The following is a 25,405-nucleotide window of genomic DNA, read 5'->3' as shown; positions in this document are numbered from 1 at the left end:
ACAGACTGTAACGTTGTTCGATGAAAAGGCGTTCGATGAAATGGCGTTCGAGGAAACGGCGTTCGAGGAAACGGCGTTCAATGAAACGGTGTTCAATGAAACGGTTTTGATGAAACGGCATTCAATGAAACGGCGTTCGATGAAATGTCCGGACCCACATTTTCCTATTGAACTTTTCAGAAAATCGCTTATAACTTTTGAATAAGGTATCGGATCGGGCTGAAACTTTGCATCTGGTTGCGACCTCTAGCGCTACCTTTGGGCAGAGAACGAGCGTTCGGCATTGCCTAGTTTATTTTTGCGGTTAAAAAGAAAGACATGTTTTTTGTTTTTTACACTTTGTAGATACATCGACATGCTCGCGTCCGCAGCCGCGAGAGCGGTGCAAGCTTATGCACTTTGTGCAAAACAAAGCATGGTACGCGAGCACCTGCGCCAGACCTGACGAGCGAGCGTACTCAGCACGTCCGCCGACACTCCTGAGCAGGAGCAGGCCGTTTTGAACGACGCCTCTTCCAGGGCAAGGGCGTCCATGCACGCCAAGTCGGCAGTGTTCTGCTCGCTATCGCGCCGCTCGCGCTTACGGTGGAATGGAGTGCATAACTCGCTCTAAACAGCTGTCTTTTTGCATGCTGGTCAGGTTTATACAGAGAAACTACATCGCATAACTTTGCGGCTCCCGTTGCATTGACATCTTTTCGACCGATTCGGTGAAGCAAGATCTCCCTCCAAGGTCTATTTTCCCTTCCAGAAAGAACACTGAAAGGCTCTCCAGTCGACTTTTCCACAGGGGCCACGACAGCCCGTAAAAAAAGCTTCGAAAAGTAATGACGACCGAAAGTCCAACTCCAAAAACGAAAGCGCCGAAAGCAGAGCTTGTTCAAAGGATGGCGCCAATTTTTCCAGGATAGAGGGGCTTGACACCCCACCAGACGTTAGCGCCACAAAAAAATGTAGCGGCTGGAAGATACATAGCAACAGAGGCATGTATGAGCACGGAGCGCCACGACTACGGGAATGCATCTATGGAATAAAAAAAAGAAACAAAAAAAGTGTCGACTTGATGCGCGAGTTGCTAAGGCAACTCGAATCTGTGGGCGGAAAAACGTGTGTATTATTCATCGACCCCTTCGTGATAACGTGGTAAAGAATGACTGGAGTGAGTTGATAAGCCGTCGAGTTCCGAGAGCAGGTAAAAGCCGGTGGTGTGTGTTTGCGTGTGTCGTCAACGCGAAGAGCAATCTCTCGAACTTCGCCACTTCGCACTTCACCGCGTGGACGTCAAGGTAACATTTTACGTGTGGCTAGAGTTTTCTGTCCCTTGGGGTTTTCGTTGTCTGAGGGAAATTGTTATAACCGGCCGTCGAACAAACCGTTCCAACTTCCTAGACGTCAAAAATACAACTCTCATTTCGCCTTAACATCTTGGTAGCGCCAGAAGTTATTACTGACAGAATGAGAAGAACGACAGGGCGTTTCTTTCCAATGCCCGGCGTCTAGTAGAGGTGCCTTCCGTCGTGCGCACGCCTGAGGCGCGCGCTGGAGGCGGCGCAAGTGAAGAACCTCCCTGACATTCTAATCCTGCCAGTAGCCTTAGCAGAATTTGTTTTCGATTGCACTTAGTTGTGAAGGGGCCAGACGCCCCAAGGACGCCAATGCAGCTTCTTTACGGTTCTGCTCAGGGCAGCAGTAAATTTTCTTGAAACAGTATAAGTTTATTGATGTTTGGTCCCACGGGATGCTGTTCACAAAACACGCGCGGGAAGAATTATATTGGTCGTCTGGGTGGCACATTGCTGTGATCAGGACTCTTGGGGCGACCAAGAAAAGCACGCAGGAGATAAGCTTACCCAAGAATCTGAACCGAGCATGTGGTTTTCCTACACTTACCTAGTAAATAAATATTTCAAGTAAACTGCAACGTGGCACGTTGTAAAAAGAATCCTGTAGAATGTTAATTAAAGGATAGCCGGAGGAAAATATTGGGAGTGTGCGACTCCTATACACCATTCACCCTTAAAGGGGCTGTGCAACAATATTAACGTTGAAAGAAATCACAGCCAGTAATTTTTATCCTATGTGCCTTGCCCCAAGTGTCAGAAAACACCTAACCTTCCTCGGAAATGTTGCTATTTCACTAAGTAATTAGACATTTTAAAACTGTTTTCTTTAGCGGCCTGCAGCCGCACAGCGTTGGTCGTCGGAACCACAGGGCGTGGCCGGCGTGACGTGGACGTGACGTAAGCGTGACGTTAAATGGGGAACGTGTAAAACATTGGCCAAGTTGTGCAATTATCTGCTAAACATGAGGCCTATTTTTAGAAATCTGGTCGTATTGTCATAAGCAAATGTATCGAAAGTACCCTACCATTACGAAATATTATCATTCATTGTTTTAGTGGTGCCATCTATCAGAGGTCAACAAAACCATTTCTGCTCTGTGGCGTTGCTCACTTGCCCATAGTCCCGTAGATTTCAAGTTTTGAGCAGCACTCCAGGCGGGCGAAATAGAATATTCGGCTCGCGTTTTGAACTTGCATCATTACGCTTCCCAACTACAGCTTTTTTATACTCCCCTTCGTTCTAAATGCCAGTGTAACTGAGGCTACAAGAGCGAGCTGCGAGCTCTCAGCGTCCCTGCCGGGCTGAACCAAAGCCACCTGCAAATCCGGAAACCTACCTCCCCATTAAACGTCACAACCACGTGACAACCACATTACCGTAAAGACGGTGTGAGAGTTGAGAGTGGCCGCGGGGGGCGCACATTTCTATCTGTTTTTATTTTGTTAAAAAACAAACAAACTAGGGCACCTATCGAAAAACAGTTTTCTGTTCCATATTCCATGGGTGGTAAGGATTAACTCTCACACCTATCGACCTGAAGTTGGAGAATAGGTGCGCAGCCCCTTTAAAGCTGAGATTAGAAGCTCTGCCTTCAGCCTGAGCTTTCTGCCCTTGCTAACTCAAGTGTGAACGAGCAGGCACGCTTAACCAAAGCACTGCAGAAGCCAGCGAGCTTGTGCCGAAGGCGGAGCTTCTGCCCCCAGCTTAAGATTGAACCGAGCATAAAGGGGACGTGCCACTCTGCCTTGGCAGCTGGTTAGCAGTGCCACCATGGACAGCGTCTGCATTACGTCGAATAATCAAGTGCTGCCCTTTCCAACCTCTTCTAACGTGCCCACACCACCTCTGCTGCTTCTGCACCTTCCAGCGACCATGTTTCCCAATTTCACTCTGAAAAAAAGTTTTGGCACCTTGGCAGTTTGAAAACGTATACAGGTCTAGCATTGCTTCAAGAGTAATCACAGCCGTGTGTTTCCATAATTGAAGCTTACAACTGTGGGTGACACGACTGAAGTTGAGCTCAGAGTAACTCCTACAGGTCTGACGGGCGCTTAACGTATGATTTGCAGAATTCCCAAGTTTGGGAGATGTTAATAGTGGGCACTTGAACGAAGTGTCCGCTTCTGCGGTATTTTACAATGGGCATTTGCGACATCCAGGCTACTTCAAAATTCGATATGGCAAAGTTTTGAAAATGGTCAACGTGAAAGTGGAAGCAAAGCCCCTGTGTTGTTGTGTACGCCAACTGGGTGAAACAAAAGCTCCAGTACCTTCTGTTGCAATGCGACTCCAAACTGTTCAGTTTGCTCTCAGAATATTAAAGCAACTTCATCACTTTATCAAAATAACTTTGATTTGATATTAACCTTTGTGTTAAAAATGAATTCAAGGCAAGCTAATCTCCAGTGAGCTCTTCTCCAGAATTCAGACTCCAGACAACGACAATCAATATGGCAGCAAGTAATTTAGCAATGTGCTATTTGGCAGAACTTTTACTGAATGCAGTGATGTGATTGCTGCGCCGATTACGCCAAACTGCGCCAAGGGGCTAACCCTGCTACATCCTGCTACATTTTGCCAAAATTTGGGTAATCTGCACCAAGCCTGCACCAAAGGACAAGTTTTGGTCGCCTTTCAAAACCGAAACTAAACTGGGTACCGTAATGAGCACACGTGAGCGAAATGGTGCAAGCGGCCGTCCAACACAAAGTATCCTACATCATTCGTTCATCCGGTCTTGCATGGTTTTTCCCGCCATCTCTCGTTTTGCGCTCTTGTCGTCTCGAGTCTTTTTAAACTTTTTCAACTATAGATGCGGGCATGTGCGGACGCTTGGACGCTAGCATGCTGGGTACCGGCCATGCCGTCATGTTTTGAAACGAAATTCGTTTTTGCGCGGCGGGAGTTACTTTGTGAGCTGAAGCACTCGCTCCTGAAAGCAACGGCCGTGGGAAAACTGTATTTGGTCCCTGCCTGCCAGTCACCGTGGTCGCGCGGCGTCGGGTGTTGTCATCCCCACGTCGCCGCAGATATGGCGCTTTCAAAACTGAAACGTAAGGACCGCCCCAGTGTTCATCAACATTCCTGTTCTTGTTAAGTAGGCTACTACAAAAATCCCTCTAGCTCAAAGACTGCTGTGTCAAAGTACTGATTACCTAGGTTTCTCTAATTAGGCTTTCTTTCGAGGGGGACCCCGGTACCTGAAAAATCTGTCGCGAAAGAGAGTTGGTGAAGAGAAGCAAAGAAGGCAATGTCTGCACGCTGAACCCGCACAGCGCGCTTGTTCGTCTCGAGTTCAGTCGGTGCACAAAGCGCTCCAGAACCTTTTTACACCGACTTGTGATGTCTTGCACCGATGTGCTCAGGTTCTTTTCTTTTTTTTCTGTTTAACTTGTACCTCACGAGCCGGTTTGGCAAGCACGTGCATCTAGACTGTTTTTTGTTGCATGCTGGACAGTTACATTTTGTGTAGAATGTTGGGAACCAGTTGGCGACGGAGCGGAGTGGCATGGTTTCGATCGAACAGCCACCTCCGCTCGCGCGACAATTTTGCATTGCACTGCAGTGGTCATGTGTATCAACAGTTAGAGACTGCTTTCATTTATTATACAGTGTAGACTGCATATAACGTATGTCGCGGGAGTCGCGAAAATCTGCACTATAAGCGGTACCGCGCTATAACCAAAACAGCAATTTTTCAGGCCAAAATACATGCCATGAGACAACTTACCTTTGTAAAAGAATTTATTTTATGTTAGATGAAAAATAAAGCTTATTTTGAGGCAAGTCTTTATTCTACCGGACTAGTACCCTTCTTTCTCAAGTGTGTCACACATTTCGATAGAAATGAGCGACTTTTGCCTGGCGCAGCCTTTTAACGGCGTCGCGGGTTGCAGACGGACGTTACGAGCATTCAGGATTGCTAACCCTAATCACTTTTCTCCAGTGATGAAAACACGTGAAACTTCGCATCCTTTATACAGTTCGCGCCAGTATACCTTCAACTTGAGCACAGGCATGAAATGCTCCAAATAAGAAATCCGGGCGATGTTCGAAAACACAAATGCTTAGAAAGCACCACTGTAGTCGAAGTAAACAAACACGACGACACGGGCATTTCTACCGTCTTGAGAGTGCCGCCACAACATCGCCGCACGAGTAGGTGGATCTTCTCTTCTAGTACGTGCTGGGTTATCATAGCGACACACAACGAAAATTCAGTCAAGGATAGCGCTTTTACACGGAACGATGAGCATCCGCCACGCCGTTAAAGTGAACTAGAACGCCGTCTACGTCGACGATCACAACCGACGCCATGTTTGCGGATAGAAGCAGCCGGCCCGCGACCGGCATGCAACGCGCGCGAATACTTCTTTTCGACCTGCGATTGGTCTGTCGTTGCGGTTGTTTTGGACGACACGTGCCTACGTCCCTCAGTCGCTATGGCAATTGAAGCCTCTCTCTTCGCTTCTCCCCGCTTCTTTGAGCAACCTCCTTGCCCCGCGGGTGCCGCTTTCGGCTCGCGCCGTTATCTAGTGTCGCACAGGGAAGCGTGCTCGCTGCCCCAGTTGTTCCGGAAACCGCACTATAACCGGTATTTCCCATTGTGCACCTACATTTTAAGCGGTATGTAATTACATGGAGTTCTATGGGAGGCGAACCGGTGGTTTAAAAAAGCCGCGTTATACCCGGTCCTGCACTATAAGCGGTTACGTTGTAAGTGGTCCATACTGTATAACTAGTCAACCTAATGCTGTGATATTTAATACTAAGCTGGTCATTTTCAAATAAATTTTAATATGTGCAGTTTGGTTCTTATTTACCTATAACGGGTACATATATATGTATCTCCAGATGCCTGACGTAGGTTTGGCACATAAAACTCCCGCATTTTTTATATGTATCATTTAACTGAAGCATTGCAAAATGTGTCATATCATTGGTATTTCAGTTACATGTTGAAAAACTTTCAGGTGGTCTAACTTGACTATAACTTGTTTATTGCGACGAGCAAAGTGTCCTTCATTCGTCCAGCACTTGAAACAAACATTTTTATTTTTCTAAGAATATCGGCTTCAAAAGCCACTTTTGCTGCTCCGAAACACTGTTTTAGCTGCTCCAAAGTCCACTTTTGCTGCTCCGAAACACTGTTTTGGCTGCTCCAAAAGGTGCTCCAAAACAGCTTAGGCCAGTCACATCACTGTGAATGCTGCAAATTGTTAATGTACTTCATAAAAATGGTCAGTTCAAATACTATCCTACGTAATTCGAGCTAACCGTTCCCTGTGGCCGTGTCTACAGATTTTCATGTCCACATTTTCATTTGTACTAGAAAAACGGGTTTTACTGGATCCTCCTATTTAGCTGATACTGCAGTATTAATTGTCACCTGTAAGCATAACATACCTAACTTAATTGCAGTGGTGGAGAGATGGCAGACGACGGAGAGGACCAGAATTCCGAGGAACAGTTGTTGAATCAACTCATCAGGAAACCAAGGTATACCTCATCTCGAGACGCACTGAACGACATGAGGCTGAGGCTGAAAGAAGATGGGGTCGACATCTTGAGGCAGTGTTCCGCCGGAGAAAAAGAGCCCTGCTGGCTACGTGAGTGTCTCGCAGCCTGCAACAAGATCCTCCACACTGCATCGCTCCAAATCACTGAAAGTGCAGACAGAGGGCTGGTTGTTGAATGGGTTTTCGTTACGACACCCAATGATGCGGACACCTTGCAAGCGGATTTTCTCAAGGACTGGTTGCTTAGCCGTCACAGCTGTATTCATTCTGTCAGCCGAGCCGGAGACCTCCACTCTGGCTGTCCGCATCCAGGACTTCGAAGCGTCGAGGCGAGTTCGGTTTCGGGGCTTGGGCACCTGTCCACGCTGGAGAACTTTTCGTTGTGTTATGCAACACTCACGGATGCCTCCGTCGAAGAGCTTGCAGACATGTTGGGCAAGAACCACAACCTGAAGTCGTTCAAGATGATTCACAGTACTGTTCCCGAGCCCGGATCAGAAAAGATTCTTGCAAAGCTCGAGGGTTGTCTATCCCTGGAGGCAGTCGAGTTAAGCTACACCTCATTGAGTGCTTCTGCTGCCCGTGTCCTCGCTCAGCTATTGAGCACAAGTAAGTCGCTGAAGAAACTATCTATGCAAGGGGTTGACAAGGAATGCGCTAAGATTGCTCTCGAAGGTTTGCACGACGGATCTTCGCTCGAAGAGATTTACCTCTTCGGCATGGAGCCAAACGAAAGCCCCTTCTTCATGAAATATTCCAAAGCCTTCAAGAACCTAAAGGTCGTACGCCTTCCCTGCAATGAGCTCAATGACACATCCGCTTTCGAGTTTGCAGCGCTCATCGAAGCCAGTGAAACCCTCGTAGAGCTTGGTCTCGACACAAGTTCGTTCGGAGACGGCGGAGCCGTGGCCATTGCAAAAGCCCTCCGACGCAACAAGACCCTGCGCAAGTTGTCTCTTTCGCAGGGCCAGCTGACGTCCGCGTCGCTCGTCGAGTTTGTAGATGCCTTGACTGTCAACACGACTTTGGAGTACCTGGACGTCTCTGAAGTCGACATTCTGGAAGAACACCGCGAGCGGCTGTTTGAAGATCCGAAAAGTGCCGGTGCCTTCAAGAGGATCTTCGTGATATGGAAGCAGAAGTGGCTCAGGGACCTGGCGGCGCTTCTGCGGCGCGGCGACCACATGCCGGAGGTCTACGTCGACGTCGATCCAGGAGTTCCTCCGGCAGATCTGGACGCCTTCTTCGACGCCTTGCTTGCCAGCCCCACCGTGACGGAAGTGAGCTTCTACCCGAACGACTTCTCGTTCGACCTCCTCGTCGACCGGCTTGCTGCACTTCTCAGAGGCACGACAACTATCAGGGCCGTCCACAACCGTCTTTCTCCCGACGAAAAATACGAAGAGACGCACCTCGTCAGACTCCTCGATGCTCTCCGGGACAACACGAGCGTGGCAGACTTCACAATGCTCGTTTCGTACCTGACGGTCCCCATGGGCGTTGCGCTCGGAAAACTGCTGGAGGTCAACAATACGCTGACTACGCTTACCCTCTGCGAGTACTGGTCTGTGGATCCCGAGGTCGCAAGGACGTTGGCGAACAGCATGCGCCACAACTACACCCTCCTTGACCTGCGCATCGAGTGGGACGCGGAGGACGTGGAAGGCTTGCCGGAGGTCTGGGAGGCGTTGCGGAGGAACAAGGCCCTCCTGTATCCCGCTGCAGAGTTTGTCACCGGGGAAGCTGAGGACGAACGTGCTGCCGAAGCGCTCCGGAAGGTCCACAGGAGCTGGGCCTTAGTTGAGGAGGTGATGAAGCGAACTGGGAAGCGGGAGGCCGAGGTCAAGCAGGACATAGCGGATGCTTTGAGCCGTCTTGGGGCGTCGTGATTTTAATGTCCTCGAACTGATTCCTGTTATAGAGCGGTTTACAAGACACGTGACTTGAAATATTGCTGAATGCCACGTTGATGAACCGATGAACGTTGATGTTCAAGTTTACTGCCAGAGTATCCGGGGAAAATAAAGGGGCACTTGGCCTTGTCTACTCCTTCGTGTTTGTCCTTTGTGTTTGCACATACAAGTTTACTTAGGACAGACTAATATGATTGTGTCATTTTGTTTAGGTCAAGGAATAAAAAAGTGGGAGAGGAACGGCAGTCACTCACCACAGCGAAATACTCGTAAATATGTGGCAAGGCCCGACTGCATCGCTGGGAAAATATCCCAATAAGAAATAATGGAAACGCCTCCTATCCTGAGCGCTCTAAACCACATACTTATCCACAACTAATCTACTGTCAAAAAAAAAGAAGCAAACAAACAAAAAACAGCACACACAGACATTGCGTTTCACTTCTCCAGGAGGCTTCTACTTTCTTGTGGCTTGTACGTTTTAGGTTTTCTTTGCCAAATAATGTTCTCTGTTCTTTCCCTGCCAAAGAGGAACACGCTTTCCGAGGACGACTGATGCCCATGCATTTTTTACTTTTTTTGGGGACAGCATTTTTGGCTGGATGGAATGCTCTAAAGCAGGGGTGCACAACGTGAGGCCTGTGGGCCGCATGCAGCCTGCGGACATGACACGGCAACGGTGTTGGGAAGTACTTCAAGTACATTCTACTTAAAGTACTACTTCAAGTAGGTTTAGGAATCTTGTACTTTACTTGAAGTACATTTTCTGAATATGTACTATCGCGGACAACATGAGCTGAAACACCGTCCCGGCCGGCGCACGGTACTACCTGCGCCGCCTGTCGCCTTGCTCCGCACACATGGCACACCCTGAGTCCAAGATAAATTCTCACTTGCGCTCGCTGCGTCACTACACTCTTCCGGCTGTCTGCAAGCGAGACGGCGGCTGCGACAGCGAGCATGTGTGGTAGGGTGGCAAGAGGAACAAAAGATTACACTTGTCGTCCCTCTTTTGGAATTGATTTACTTTACTCTATCGCGCAGAATCCCGTAGAAAAAACGCTGACTGGTGAAGAAAAAATATTGAAGTGTCTTAAATTTCAGCTGCGATTATCGTTTTTGAAAGTCACCTCAAAAGACGTTGCAGGTTTTTTTTTTTTATTATAGGTGCATGCACGAAGTAGGACGTTGTAAAATATAGGCCAAAATCTGTATGCCAGATTTATTAGTCCGGCTACAAGGTATTTTTTTTTTCTCTTTCATTGATCACATATTTAAAAAAAAAAACAGTAAGCATACATCTGGCTGACAAAGTTTTGTAACCTTGATTGGTATGAAAAGGTTCAAAAATATTTCTTTATTATTGGGCCCACATGTTTTTTCAAACAAACAAGACACCGGTTTTTTGTTAATAAATTCATAGTCTTAATAAGGTGGGACAAATGGTCATATATTTGTCAGGAGAAGGAGATTGAAACTTAATCGAAAAAATATTTGCAGAGGATACACAAAGGTTAATAGTCGGCGTGCAAGTTCAACTGCACTATACAAAAATATCGGGATGAAGGAGGCACCCCACAGAAGTATGCGTGGTGAACGGCGTCAAACTGTATCTCCACCGTACCATCAAGCTTTGTTCTTATCGGCAGAAGTCCGGTTCGGGGCGTCCTGAGGTGCAGTAAAACTTGCAAAATAATTCCGCGTCATTCTTCCCTGACCCGCGACCACGGCTCCCATAGAGTATGGCCACGAAGTCTGGCTCAGCCTGAAGCCACTCCCATTCATTTCCGATTGCATCAAGGTGCCATGGCTACCTTGATGCACCTCCAAATGTTTTCGATTATATTTAGATTGGTTCCTTTTGGAAGCCAAGGCAGCTTCGTTAGGCAGCGCTCCTCGAGGGGGTACGAGAGTGACAGCGCATTTTTCACTTCGGCGCTTTTTTGAAATGCACTGAAAGGCATGTTAGCTGAAAGCGTGACCATTGGGCTACACGGCACACGCATCGTGATGGTGGTTCCTTCGGCCACTATTTTCGCTAGCAGATGGCCGGAAGAGCGCAGCGGCGCAGTGAGCGCAAGTGAGAATTTATCTCGGCCTCGGGGTGCGCCATGTTTAGGGAGCAATGCGAGAGGCGGCGCAGGCAGTGTTGTGCACAGGCCAGAGCGCCGTTTCAGCTCATATTGTCCGCGATAGTACTTGTACTTTACTTAAAGTATTTTTTTTGGGTACTTTCCGAGGAAAGTACAATTCCCGTTAAGCGCGAAACACATGTACGACGAAACCAACTGGACTTGGCAAGGGTGTTTGCGATAGAGTCAGGAGTCGTGTCAAACACCAGGCAACGTTAATCTTCGGCGGCCCACCACGTCTATAATCAAGTCGGCGTCAGATATGGTTGCCCCACTGAACAGTAAACTGCGGAACGTGAAACTAATCTACCTCAATAAAGCTGACGTCAAAGCGTTCAGGGACATGAAAGCAAAGGAATGGGACTCTGCTTCTGTTGTGCGTGGAATTCAGTCCTGTCACTTGTGGCAGTGTACGCGGTCCGGCACTTCACAACTACAGCTGTTTTAGCAAGGACAGTAGACACAGAAAAGATATATCTTTGAAAGTAAAGTCTTCTATGGCTGCAAAAAGCAGATCGAGGTCGCGAGTTTGGAGTGCCACTGAGAAGAAACGAACGGTGATCGCTCTAAACAAAACGGGAAAAAAATTTTCTTCCTCGGAGTGCCAGGAGAGCGCCGTGACCGACTCAGGTTAGCGTCCGGCAGAAAGATTGCACCTGTAATCTTTCATATGAATTCTCGTTTTTTCATGAAATCGTCTTAAATTTCTTTCTCTTCGCAGACTTCATACATTTCCAACCCCTTTCTTGTCCTTGTTTGAAATCGGCAATGTCCTATCCTTCTCTACTCTTGTGACAACAATTCTGTGTATTTAGCAATCTTTAAAAAAGAAATAAATAAACTGCAATATATTTTTGAACAGCTTGATAGGACAGACTATGAGCCTTGATCTGTGAAAAGTAGAAGAAAAATTAAGATGGCCTTCATTTTAAACTGATTTTTCAATTATCGCAAAATTGGTAACCTCTCTAAATTTCAGTATACTTACTTTTTTTCCTTAGAAAGGTTATCGTTCTCAATTTCAATGACAACTTATGCGATTATTTAACAAGTGCGGCCTAGCCATGTAAAAAAAAAAATTAATTTCCTGTCTTTTAAGATTTGGATCTATAGAACACTGAATTGCTTTGTAATCAACAATACATGTTTACCATCTTTTATTTTGTGTACAGTTTCTGCACAAAAAATGTTAAACTTAAGGCGACAACACTTTTTCTTTTCTAAATATCCAAAGGTACGGTTTCACGCAAGCCGCAAAAACGTGGGGGTACACCGACAGCGACTTCGTGATTTTTGTTCCTCAAAAGAAATTTTATTTTTCTTAAAAAAAAGTTTGAACATGTTTTTGCGGTTGAACAAGTAAAATATATATTTTGGTAAAAATTTAAAAAAAATGTCAACCGGACATGGTCGTTCGATCCGATCTGAAAATGCACAATACAGACAATCTCAATCAATCGGAATTCCTTTTCTTTTAAGTATCTTTATTTTCTTTGCGTTGTGCAGCCCTCCACGGTGGCTGATCTATTGGCACTCACAGGCGGCGCAAGTTCAGGTTCTGCCACGCCCTACCTCCTATAGACCTTTGTCCTGGGGGGCTAAGCTCGCCTCCGGCGGGAATCTCTCCGATGCCACGTCACGAGGGAGGGGAGGAGCTTCTTTTGACTCCGCCCCGGCGAGTTTCCCACTCCCCCTCTTACATTTCCGACCCCCTCGGCGGCGGCGAGTTCCCCAGCGTAGCTCCGATTTTTCCCTACGCTCCGCAGTGAAGGGTTTTTATTTTATTTAAATCGGGGGATCGGTGGCCGGCTGGGCTAGCGCACACCAGCTCGGAGCACGTCGAGCGAAAGGTCCGTTGCAGAACCCAGGATGCTGGGTTCAAGTCCCACCCCAGCCCGTTTCGATGTTGATGAGCATCGTACCGGCGTGCAGTCGTGTAACACTACTGCGGGATGGACGTTAAAGACCCCAGGCTAGCGGTTGTACGGCACGGCATGGCTAAATTTCTCATCTACAGCTGGGAGAATCTTCCCCGTTGAGGCAGACCAAGTTTTAGGCACTATCAACATACATACAGCCCAAATTTTTTTTAATTTAAATCGTAAATGACAAATAAGAATAAGTAACAGCAGGGGTGCTAATTATACAAACATTGCTTGGATGTGGGCTAGTTGACTAGACATTGTGATGGTTTGCTGCGCCACGTAGATGCAACAAAAAACGCTCTTGATAAAGATATAAACTAAAGCAGAGCATAGACGAAAAACAACACACAGGAATGGCGCAGACTAACAACTGTGTAATTTCTTTCTCATCTTTCTCCCCCCACACCGCCACACAGCCACAATATTTTTTTTTTCTTTCAGAATAGGGTGCGCGTGGAGCGAAAGCTCGCGCTGCAGAACCCAGGATCGTGGATTCACCCCCACCCCTGCTCTTTTCGATGTTGATGAGCATCGTACCGGCATACGGTCGTGTATCACGACTACGTGGTGCACGTTAAAGACCCTAGGCTAGCAGTCATACTGCACTGGCTAAATTGCTTATCTACAGTAGGTGACAATGTCGCAATGTTCTGGCATGTTCTCCTGTTGTATAAACAACTAACGGCCAATTTGTTTGTCAAAATATGGTGTGGAAGAAGAAAGATGAGAAAGAAATTACACAGTTGTTAGTCTGCGCCATTCATGTATATTGCTTTTCTTCTATCATCTGTTTTAGTTTGAATTTTATCAAGTGCGTTTATCTTGCATCTACTCAGCACAGCAACCCATCAAAATAATTGTAAAAGCCTGTAGGTAATGGTAAATTGCGTTCCTGGTTGCAGATTGTAAAAACACATTTGTTTCTAGGATTCACTTTGTAGAATTTGGATGTAGGATTCACGACGGGGGCGACGGTTCATTCACGGCTCCATCGCCTCAAGCCCGGTTCGCCACGCAGTTCATCGCATAGCCACCTTACCACGTCTTTCGAGAGGCGATAGTGTTGTTGAAAATGAACGTCGTCTATGTCAAACACATCGGCGTGGTTTAAATACCTATGCCGACGGCAAAACACGAACGAAAACGCTGCCATTTCGGACGCTTCTCCCTGATCTCGCGCCCAACTCGCCCAAACTCGCCTAGGTCGGAGTCGGCGAGCTTTTCCCATCCGCGGCGGCTTCTGCCACGTCACAATGACGTCACTGCATCTCGCCGCGAGTTCCGAATATGCAACTCTCCGACCACCTCAAACCCTCCGTTTAACGTCACGATCTAGGGAGTGTCGGCGCGTGTCGTCATGCACGGCGCCAACCAATCGCGGCGTTCGGCGAGTTTGGCGGAGAACTCGCCTCGATCTCGCCGCGCCGAGCTTAGCCCCCCAGAAGTGCTCTTTTTAGCCTTGACCGCAAGGAGCAAAAGCAAACAATGATCTTGAACCCAGACGCTCACGGGGAGGGGGGCTGCGTCGGCTGCTTCCCGCTGCGGGCTTCTTCGCTGGTGTGCCGACTGCTGTTTCGCCGGCATCAGTTCTGTTTATCGCGGTATGTGAGTATAGTGCCCGTAACGGTGAGAGCCGTGTGTCCATACGCCACTTTGCCGCTGTTGGCTTCTATCTAGTCCAGCCAGAAAACATCTCGCGACAAGTTGACCGCGCCGCGAGTGACGAAGAAAAAGCGAACATGGCAACGGTTTGTACGATTGCTTTGGTGGCTCCGGTGTTGCATGTCTTCAACGTCCTCGTGAGAAGATTCCCCTGCTCTTCGAAGTTATTGCAAGCACCTTAAGTGGCACGAAAGATGTGGAATCATTGTCTCAACTACAAATAAGCAGGCCTTCACCCACCAATGTGTTGTCCTGTCCCCTGTCTTTACGTATATAACTCTTTCTAAACCTACAAAGTTTGAAGACCTTAGCTATTGTAGATGCTGAGAGGAAAAAATAAAATATGCGATTTTGTCTTTTTAAAATGACAACCCTAATACTGGGTAATTAATAGTTTTTGTCACTCCTTCCTATGCCTAAATTGTCACTTAATAGTTATAGACCCATAGCTAGAAGTTCCCAGAACAGTCTTTTTTTTGGAGAAGCCACCCGAAATGCCAAAAACGCTTGATAAGCAAAAAGCGCACGTGACTCAGAGGGTGCTTACAATTTTTTTTCGAAAGACAATTTTTTTTTTTCCAATACAAGGATTGTTTTTATTTTTCTGGGCCAGCAAAATATTTTTTTCATCAAAACGGTCATCAGGCATGGTTGCTCGATCCTATTTGAAAACGCCCTGTAGTCAATTACGCGTTAAACTGTAGAACTCGCGACAGAAATGCAATCGCGAAACACGAAAACTACGAAGCTTGAAGGAATCCAGGAGGCGCCACCGTCGACGCTCAAGGGCGAGAAAGAAACTCGAGGGGAAGGGGAGAGGAGAAGTCGCTCCTACTCATCTCGTTAGCAGTGTTGCCAGATTGGGCTATATATAGCCAAATTGTGCTACATTTTTTTTTCTAGTTGGCGTCAAATTTTTGTGGTTGGCTATGTCGCTATTTTGGGCTATTTCTAAGAATGCGGCGAACTTTTGTCGAACCTCAATTACGACACCGAACTTTGAGGTTCGGCTAGTTAATTTTCGACCCTTTAATCAGTTTAAAAAAAAAATTGTTTCTCTTTTGGCTAGTCGAGAGGAGAGAGAGGAAGGAGAAAGGCTTGAAACTTTTACAAACTTTGGGGTTTTCACAATGCGCAGTGAAGCAATGCTTGCAGAGTTCATGCGGTCCCCCTACAGTGCAGTGGAGTAAACCAAACAGATTGCACTATTACCACAGGCCCGGTAGCGTGCCTTCAACCCGGACGCATACGGCTCTGCCCGGACGTAGACTGATCCCTCCAAATGCTGCTTTGGTGCCCATTGTGAGAATCTTTAAGCACCCAAGTTTGTAAAAATGAGAAGTCTGCAATTTTACCGCAAAACAATTGACTACCGTCCAGTCGTCCACTCCAAGAAAGGACAACACAATAAAAAATAGCGTGAACATGAATGGGTGACACTAAGATTCTTCACAAAGAAGAAGAGACGGGTGAGATATTAGTAAAGACCGGAGGTGGGGTTCTGGTTTGAAATACCCAGTGTTATGACTCTTCTGCTTCTGTATTTTGTTCTTTTACTGTATGATAATATCTCCCGGGCTTCACAATAAAGCTGTCTGTGTATGGTGACCACCTTCTTGCTAGCGAAATGCGGGACACGCTGAATTGGGGGGGAAAGGGGGGGGAAGGGCTGTTAGAGATTAGCGGTATTATATTTCGACTGTGGCAACTGCAAAATGAACTTAGTGCGCAGTCGACCTGGTGGAAGTTTACCTTGATGCTTTTTGACCCGAGACTGGGGCAGAAGCAGGAAACATATTTTTCCCTCCTTGTGCCCCAGTTTTGGGTTAAAAAGCATCATGAAAAAAATAAATACTCGAGGAAAGTTATCAATAGATGCCACGAAATGTGGCTCTGCTAAGAGATTTAATATCCTGTCTTGACCCAAAGCATATTATACAGCTGCAAATAGTATGGCGGCAATTAAGCTCAAACAATTTTCACTCCCACTGATATTGCACCACGCGCAGCTGACCAAGTAGGCAGTGCACCCGTGGCCTAAAGGTTATCGCGCTTGCCTTCAACGCGGTAGGCCAGGGTTCGGTTCCTGGCCGCGGCTAACCATTTTTGTTGACTCTGTAATGTGATGTTTTGGTAAATTCGAGAACCGTCTTGCTGATTTGAGGTTAGAATGTTCTACGCACCGAACCTTCTATGCCGAATGTTACAGAAGCCCACGCGTGTGTAAAGGGGGCTCCGCGTGGCGAGCCGCAGTCAGTCTCGCCCCAGCGTTCGATCCTGCTGTTATGCCGACTGTCGACGCTCGCGACGCTCTGTTGTTATCTTCTATTCCCTTTTGGTTTTGGGCACAAGTTCGCCACATTAGAGATTTATTTCTTCCTGTTTATTTATTTTTCTTTTGGTCACCACTCGTGACAATATATTTGATGTTTTAATGTCACATATGCCAATAAATGTGTATAAGTTGAACATCAAATCGACTGCAGCTGAACTCAGTGTTTCCAAAGGACAGAAGAAGCAGTAAATCTTTTGCGGCTTCTTGTTTCCTGCCGACTCTTATTTTTACCAACATGCTCCTACAGAAATTTCGAACCTTATGTTGTTGCTTTTGACCATTGTGAGTTGCAGTCTTTTTGCTTTGTGTAATCGTTTTCAAAAAAAAAGAAAATCTTTTACAGCAATTTTTTTATGCATTGACACAAAACAATTTAAAAATAAGTACAATAATTTCTTTTCAACAATTGGCGAGCAATTGTTTCTTGCAATATACTGCCACTAAGGGAAGAGAAGCACAACGGCGCATTTGCGTCAGGTCTCCTGCGAGAACGACGGTCGCTTCTCGCCATGCTTGGCTAGAAAATGCTGTATCATCGCGATCCACACGATTGCCAGCGATCTCCGCACTTCCCCCTGCCTCGTTGTTCAGCAACGCCATGAGTTGCATTGTGAATTTTACAGTGGTGTGAAATGCGGGACATTTTGAAGATTTTGGTATTTCTTGCGGGACGCGGGACACGAGCCCTCAATGCGGGACAATCCCGCGAGTCGCGGGACGGGTGGTCACCCTATGTCTGTGTGTTTTGTACTTCTGAAAACCTATGAAGGAAGGTTCAGTTTTGTATAAATTTTCATTCTTTTGAAGCTTTTCTTGAAAAATTCACAAGTAACATAATGTACAGTCTCCGGCGATATGAAAGACCCACTGGGAGCGCGTGGCCGAGGCGGTGGCTGGCGGGGGCGCTGCGAGCGCTGCGGGCAATTCCAATCTGCTTCGAGGGGAGGACGCTCACTCGGGGCTCAGCGCAAACTGATAAGCGCGTTTCGCTTTAGCTGAGCCCCAGTGAGCGTCCTCTCCTCGAAGCAGAATGGAATTACCCCTAGCGCTCGCAGCGCCCCCACCCGCCACCGCCTCGGCCACGCGCTCCCAGTGGGTCTTTCATATTGCCGGAGACTGTACACAAAAGGCGGTGCATCTGAGGGTTGAAACAGAGATTGTAACGTGTATTGTACGAGTGTGAGAAATTATCAATATAAGGCTTAAAAATAATTTTTTTTAGTCTGGGCTATATATTTTAAACGGCTTTGGCTATATTTGGGCTGTACCTCCCAGTCGTTTGGCGGTTTTTTGGTGGGACCATCTGGCAACACTGCTCATTTTAAAAGTCTAGCGGCTGGAAGACACATAGGGATAGAGCCATGTGTGCGGAATAAAAAACAAAAGAAGTAACAAAAAGTTATCATGGTGGGACAAACTGGACAAACTAGGACACACCACTGTCGGATAAATCTTTCAACTTGTTCGAGCAGTTGCACCAGTTACGGCAACCCGAACCGGTGGGCGGAAAAACGTGTATTACTTATCAACCCCTTCGTGATACAGTGATAAAGAATGACTCGAGTGAATTGATAAGTCATCGAGTCCCGGGAGCATGCACAACCCAGTGGTGTGTATGTGTCGTCAGCGCACTGAGCGATCTCTCAAAACGTCGAACTTCGCCACTTCGCCGCGTGGGCGTCAAGGTAACATTTTACGTGCAACAAGACTTTTCTGCCTCTTGGGGTTTCGTTGCTTGAAGGAAATGGTTATAACCGGCCGTCGAAGCAACCGTTTCAGCTTCCCAGATGTCAAGAACGCAACGACAGGGCGTTTCTTTCCAATGCCCGGCGTCTAGTACGGTCTGGGTGCCTTCCGTCGTGCACACGCTTGAGGTTCGCGCTGGAGGCGGGGCAAGTGAAGAACCTCCCTGCCGTTCTAATCCTGCCAGTAACTGTTACAGAATTTGTTTTCGATTGAACGTAGTTGTGAAAGGAGCCAAACGTCGCAGAGACATGGAACATAGCACACCACCCATGCAGCTTCTCTACGGTTTTGTTCAGTGCAGCAGTAGATTTTTTTGAAAATGGAAGGTGTCCCCCCAAAAATAAAAAATAAAAAAAGCTTACACGGTTTTTTTCTGCGCAAAAATAAACTATGCTTCGCCCGAAGGTCTGAACCAGATGCCAAAGTTTCTGCCCGAACCGATATCTTATTCAAAAGTTATACCGTAGAATACCGAGCATGCACCCATTCCACATTAAGTGCCCATTCGCAACTTTGTAAGATCTGAGAAAATATGACAAAGAAAAGCACGCAGGAGATAAGCTCGCTCAACAATCTGAACCGACCGTTCACTTGACTGGAATATGTTCAGTTTGATGTGATATGTGCATGTGGTTTTCCGACACTTTCCTAGTAAATAAATATTTCTTCAAGTAAACCTCATATCCATCATAAGTTTCACATCGCAAAAAACTCCTGTAAAATGTTAATTAAAGGATAGCCGGAGGAAAATATTGGGAGTGTGTGACTCCTGTACTCCGTTCACCCTTAAGCTGAGACTAGAAGCTCCGCCTTCAGTGCAAGCTTTCTGCCCTTGCTAACACAAGTCTGAACGCGCAGGCACGCGCAACCAAAACACTGCGGAAGCCAGCGAGCTTGTGCTGAGGCCGGAGCTTCTGGCCTCAGCTTAAGGGCGTACCGAATCATAAAGGGGACGTGCCACTCTGCCTTGGCAGCTGGTTGGCAGCGTCCGCATTACGTCGCATAGTGAAGTGCTGCCCACTCCGACCTCTTCTGATGCGTCCGCACCATCTCAGCCGCTTCCAGCGGCCATGTTTCTCATCCTCGCTCCGGAGAAAAGTTTTGGCACCTGGACAGCTGGAAAACGTATTCATATCTAGCGTTGCTTCAAGAGTAATCATGGCAGTGTGTTTCCGACATTGAAGCTTACAACTGTGGGTGACACAACTGAACTTGAGCTCAGAGTAACTCCTACAGGTCAGGCGGACGCTTAACATACAATTTGCAGAATTCCCAAGTTTGGGAGATGTTAATGGTGGGCACTTGAACGAAGTGGCCGCTTCCGCGGTATTGTACAATGGACATTTCCGACATCCAGGCTACTTCAAAATTCAATATGGCAAAAGTTTGACGAAAACAGTCGACGTGAAAATGGGAGGAGGGCTGTAGCAGAGCCCCTGCGTTGATGTGTACGCAACCTGCGCGAAACAAAAGCTTCAGTACCTAGTGTTGCATTGTCGCTCCAAACTGTTCAGTTTGCTCTCAGAATATTAAAGCAACTTTGTCACTTCATCAAAATAACATTGAATTGATATTAACCACCTTGTGTTAAAAATGACTTAAAGGGCAATTCCGCTTCATTTGTGATATTTAGAAAACTATGTAGCCCTCTTCATCATATAGGAAGACCCCATGTGGAATATTATGATCTAATTCCGTTTATACATTTAATAAACTGGCCAGCAAACCTTCAAGTGAGCCAAGTCGCCAAAATCTGCCAACTCTAGCGTGCGACGTGAGGCGCAATCGTCAGCGCAGTCAATGCGACGGTGTTGGAGCGGCCAACATCGAGCCACTACGTCAGAGGCATGACTACGTCATTCTCACATTTTGTTTGTTTATACTTCTCAGAGCGAAATTGAACGATGACATCATAAGTTTCTTCTCCCGGTGTTGGCTGACCGGGCATTCACATGATCACCGTAACGCAAATGCGTTAGTTTGGGCTGCCCTGCGCGCTTATCGGTCTGTTTCTCCGCTCCTCTTTAGTCTTCTCCCCTTCCCCCTCTCCCCCGGGCCGTCACCGTCCACGCCACGCGAAGCGAACAGCCCGCGTCGTGTGTCCTGTCCCTCGCTCCCTCCCAAACGTCACAAGACCACGTGGTTCGACGTGATGTGGCCATGACTCTGACGACCCGAGACCAATGTTGCCTGACGCAACCGAAGTTTCGGTTTCGGTATTAGCTGATGTTTAAATCAGGATTACACAAATAATATTCCACATTTCGCGAATCCGAAGACGTAGAGTTATTTAGTAGTGCTTTGTGAATTTGAATTACATGTAAGCCTAAATTTTTCGGAATTGAGCGGAGTTGCCCTTTAAAGGTGAGCTATTCTCCAGGATTCAGACGACAATATGACAGCAAGCAATCAGCTATGTGCTACTTGGCAGAACTTACACAAAATGCCGAAAATTGTAATGTACTTCATGACAATGATCAGTTCAAATATTACACTACGTAATTCTAGATAACTATTCCTCGTGGCCGTGTCTACAAGATAGCTTTATATGTCCCCATTTTCATTTGTACTAGAAAAACACATTTTACCGGATCCTCCTATTTAACTGATAGTGCAGTATTAATTGTAACTTGTACACATAACATACCTAACTTCATTGCAGCTGTGCAGAGATGGCAGACGTCGGAGAGGACCAGAATACCGAGGAACATTTGTTTGACCAACTCACCAGGAAACTGAGGTATGCCTCTTCTCGAAAAGCACTCAACGACATGAGGCTGAGGCTGAAAGAAGACGGGGTCGACATCTTAAGACAGTGTTCTGCCGGAAAAAAAGAGCCCTGCTGGCTACGCGAGTCTCTCGCAGTCTGCAACAAAATCCTCCACACTGCATCTCTCCAGATCACCGAAAGTGCTGACAGAGGGCTGGTGGTGGAATGGGTTTTTGTTACGACACCAAATGATGCTGACACCTTGCAAGCAGATTTCCTCAAGGACTGGTTGCTTAGCTGTCACAGCTGTATTCATACCGTCAGCAGAGCCGGAGACCTTCTCTCTGGCTGTCCGTATCCAGGACTTCGAAGCGTTAAATTGAGTTCAGTCTCGGGGCTTGGACACCTGTCCACGCTGGAGCACTTTTCATTGTATTCTGCAAAACTCACGGATGCCTCCGTGGAAGAGCTTGCAGACACGTTGGGCAGGAACCACAACCTGAAGTCATTCAAGATAATTCACAGTACTGTTCCCGAGTCCGGATCGGAAAAGATTCTTGCGAAGCTCGAAGGTTGTCCATCCCTGGAGGCAGTAGAGTTAAGCTACACCTCATTGAGTGCTCCTGCTGCCCGTGTCCTCGCTCAGCTATTGCGCACAAGCAAGTCGCTGAAGAAACTAACCATGGAAGGGGTTGACAAGGAATGCGCAAAAATTGCTCTCGAAGGTTTGCACGATGGATCTTCGCTTGAAGAGATTTACCTCTTTTGCCTGGTGCCACACGAGATCCCCTTCTTCATGAAATATTCTGAGGTCTTCAAGAACCTCAAGGTCCTACGCCTTCCCTGCAATGAGCTCGATAACGCCTCCGCTTTTGAATTTGCAGCGCTCATCGAAGCCAGCGAAACCCTCGTAGAGCTTGGTCTCGACACAAATTCGTTCAGAGACGGGGGAGCCGTGGCCATTGCGAAAGCCCTCCGATACAACAAGACCCTGCGCGAGTTGTCTCTTCCACAGGGCCTGACATCCGTGTCGCTTGTCGAGTTTGTAGATGCGTTGACCGTCAACACGACCTTGGAGCGCCTGGACGTCTCCGAAGTCGACATTCTGGACAAACACCGCGCGAGGCTGTTTGAAGATCCGAAAAGTGCCGGTGCCTTCAAGAGGATCTTTGTGATCTGGAAGCAGAAGTGGCTCAGGGACCTGGTGGCACTTCTGCGGCGCGGCGACCACATGCAGCAGGTCTACGTCGACGTCGATCCAGGAATTCCTCCGGCAGATCTGGACGCCTTCTTTGACGCCTTGCTCGCCAGCCACACTGTGACAGAAGTGAGCTTCGACCCAAAAGAGTTCTCGTTTGACCTCCTCGTCGATCGGCTTGCTGCACTTCTCAGAGCCACAACAACCATCAGGGCCATCCACAACCATCTGTTACCCGACGAAAAACACCAAGAGACGCACCTCGTCAAACTCCTCGATGCTCTCCGGGAAAACACGAGTGTGGCAGATTTCACGATGCTCGTTTTGTACCTGACGGTTCCCATGGGCGTCGCGCTCGGAAAGCTGCTGGAGGTCAACAATACGCTGACTTCGCTCACCCTCTGTGAGTACTGGTCTGTGGATCCCGAGGTCGCGAGGACGTTGGCAAACAGCATGCGCCACAACTACACTCTCCTCAACCTCCGCATCGAGTGGGATGCGGAGGACGTGGAAGGCTTGCCGGAGGTCTGGGAGGCATTGCGGAGGAACAAGGCCCTACTGTACCTAGCCGCAGAGTTTGTCACTGGAGAAGTTGAGGATGAACGCGCTGCCAAAGCGCTCTGGAAGGTCCACAGGAGTTGGGCCTTAGTTGAGGAGGTGATGAAGCGAACGGGAAAGCGGGAGGCCGAGGTCAGGCAAGACATAGCGGATGCTCTGAGCCGTGCTGTAGCGTCGTGATTCTAAGGGACTTAAACTGATTCCTATTAGAGGGCGGTTTCACAAGACACGTGATTTGAAATATTGCTGGATGCCACCGTGTTGATGAACTGATGAACGTTGATGGTCGAGTTTACTGCCAGGGTATTCGGGAACATAAAGGGGCACTTGGCCTTGTCCACTCCTTCGTGTTTCTCCTCTGCGTTTGCGCATACAAGTTTACTTAGGACAGACTAATATGATTGTGTCATTTTATTTAGGTGAAGGAATAAAAAAGTGGGAGAGGAACGGCGGTCACTCACCGCAGCGAAATACTCACACGTATGTAGCAAGGTGCGCCTACGTCACTGGGAAAATATCACAATAAGAATATTGGCAACACCTATCAGTTTCAATTAACACGACCCCAAACTGAGTGCTCTAAACCACATACTTATCAACAACTAGTCTACTGTTGGGGAAAAAAAAAGAATGCACAGACTTTTTTTTTTTACTTGTTGAAGAGGCTTCTACTTTCTTGTGGCTTGTACGTTTTAGGTTTTCTTTGCCAAAGAATGTCTTCCATTTTTTCCCTGCAAAAGAGGAACACGCTTTCCCAGGACAAATTGAAGCCCATGCATTCTTTACTTTTTCTAGGGACAGCATTTTTGGCTAGGGATGCTGCTAACCACTTTACGTTCGAATTCGAAACGTTTCGATATTTTGGACTGTACGGAGGTTCGAATTAGAAAAATTCACAACTTTCAAAAATTCTGAAGTTTCGAATTCGAAAAGTTTGAAGCTTTCACGGTCTCTAAAAGTTAGATTTCAATTATTTAGAGTATTGTTTTTTACACGAGGTTCGAGAAATTCGAAGATTTTGAACTTTTCTAACTTGAAATTTGAGAGGTTTGAATGTTTCGAATTTCTTTGGATCTATAATTTGAAAATTCGAACGTTTCGAATCCTTATAGACATAAAGTTCGATAAATTAGAAGATTTCGAATTTCTTTCTACATAAAGTTTGAAAACTTCGAAGGTTTCGATTCTCTTTTAGGGCTAACTTCGAGAAAAAGCTTCGAAGGTCTCAAATTTCTTTCAAGTCCAAGTGCTCAAAGTTAGAAGTCCGGTTTTCATGTTCCGCCTCAGTTTCAGTTTCAAATAATGTTTTTCACGCAATCAGGTTTAGAAAAGTTTGGGTGTGATATTTAGACTCTGCATAGCTGGGTCAAGCAATTAAATGAGACGACGGGTGCGCGGATCTGCTGGAATATTCGCCAGTGCAGAGTGATGTGTCCATAAATCAGCAATTGTGACCGCTAGCCTGGTGGTGGGGGGAGGGGTGGTTGTCATTAACGTGCATCACAAAGTAGTGATCACACGAACGCACTGTTTAACTATACTCATCCAGTTCGAAACGGCCATGTTCAGGCAGGTGGTAATGATATGTACTGTCTGTGGTAATTTAAATGCGATACCTCAAACAATTTAGACGAAAAAAACTACCAAGTTTAGGGCATAATTGCTTGTAGATACATATTCGCATATTTCTTCAAAACTCGTCTTGAACAACAATAATTATATCTTAAGACAACACTTCCCTAGGCTATACATAGATCATTAAAAAAAAGAACATCTCTACCATAAATAGCTTCGGCTTGGTGCGCTGCAAATATGGCACAAACGACAATTGTCAAAAACCCGTCATCCTTCCACGCTCCTTCGGGAATCTATTTCTTTAAGACCAAGCATGCCAGATGATTGAAATAAACGGTATTGTCTTTTGCAAGGAATGCAGCACCGCATGTAAAAATGCTAAAAAAAAAATTACGAATGTATCTCATGACTTGAATTCAAATGAAACCGCCCGCCGGTCTTTCGAAGTTCGACAATCTTCGAACTTTTACCCTAAAAGTTTGAAGTTCATCAAACTTTTGACATTTTAGGAATCAAAAGTTCGACAATTTTCGAATTCTTTAGATTAATAAGTTTGAAAGTTCGAAAATTATTGAATTCCTTAGCGTAAGAACTTCGAAAGTTCGAAAAGCTTCAAACTTTTCAGTGCAAGAAGTTCGAAAATCATTGAATTTTGTCGTCTACCAAGTTCAAAAGTTCAACAAGCATCGAATTTTGCAGCATAATAAGTTCGAAATTTCGAAAAGCACCAAACTTCTTAGATTAACAAGTTCAAAAATTTGAATTTCTCGATATGGAAAGTTCGAAAA

At 46.6% G+C, this 25,405-nt stretch overlaps 2 protein-coding genes across 6 annotated transcripts in view; one reads left to right on the top strand and one right to left on the bottom strand.

The window, feature by feature from the left end:
• Positions 1-25,405, bottom strand: part of LOC8029397 (POC1 centriolar protein homolog A) — a 183,498-nt gene that overhangs the window by 41,839 nt on the left and 116,254 nt on the right. The window lies entirely within an intron of this gene.
• LOC115316820 lies at positions 1,034-23,382 on the top strand. 3 transcript variants are annotated; one of them, XM_029976318.4, is made up of 2 exons: positions 1,034-1,286; positions 6,766-8,909. In XM_029976318.4, exon 2 carries the CDS (start codon positions 6,776-6,778, stop codon positions 8,750-8,752), a length of 1,977 nt encoding a protein of 658 aa, XP_029832178.2. In that variant the 5' UTR covers positions 1,034-1,286; positions 6,766-6,775; the 3' UTR covers positions 8,753-8,909. The 3 variants fall into 3 exon arrangements, with proteins under 3 accessions (XP_029832178.2, XP_042142824.1, XP_040354687.1); XM_042286890.1 differs by lacking the exon at positions 6,766-8,909 and adding an exon at positions 21,239-23,382 and having other exon boundaries at positions 1,052-1,286; XM_040498753.2 differs by lacking the exons at positions 1,034-1,286; positions 6,766-8,909 and adding exons at positions 18,158-18,515; positions 21,239-23,382.

This window comes from Ixodes scapularis, unplaced genomic scaffold (assembly GCF_016920785.2).
Source record: "Ixodes scapularis isolate PalLabHiFi unplaced genomic scaffold, ASM1692078v2 PGA_scaffold8__174_contigs__length_109621045, whole genome shotgun sequence".
NCBI lineage: Eukaryota > Metazoa > Arthropoda > Arachnida > Ixodida > Ixodidae > Ixodes > Ixodes scapularis.
Note: the sequence above shows the minus strand (reverse complement) of the source record. Positions and strands in the feature narration are given on the sequence as shown.

Bases quoted from the DNA above. Each gene is read 5' to 3' on its own strand.
- LOC115316820 (XM_029976318.4), top strand. From the start codon at position 6,776: ATGGCAGACGACGGAGAGGACCAGAATTCCGAGGAACAGTTGTTGAAT.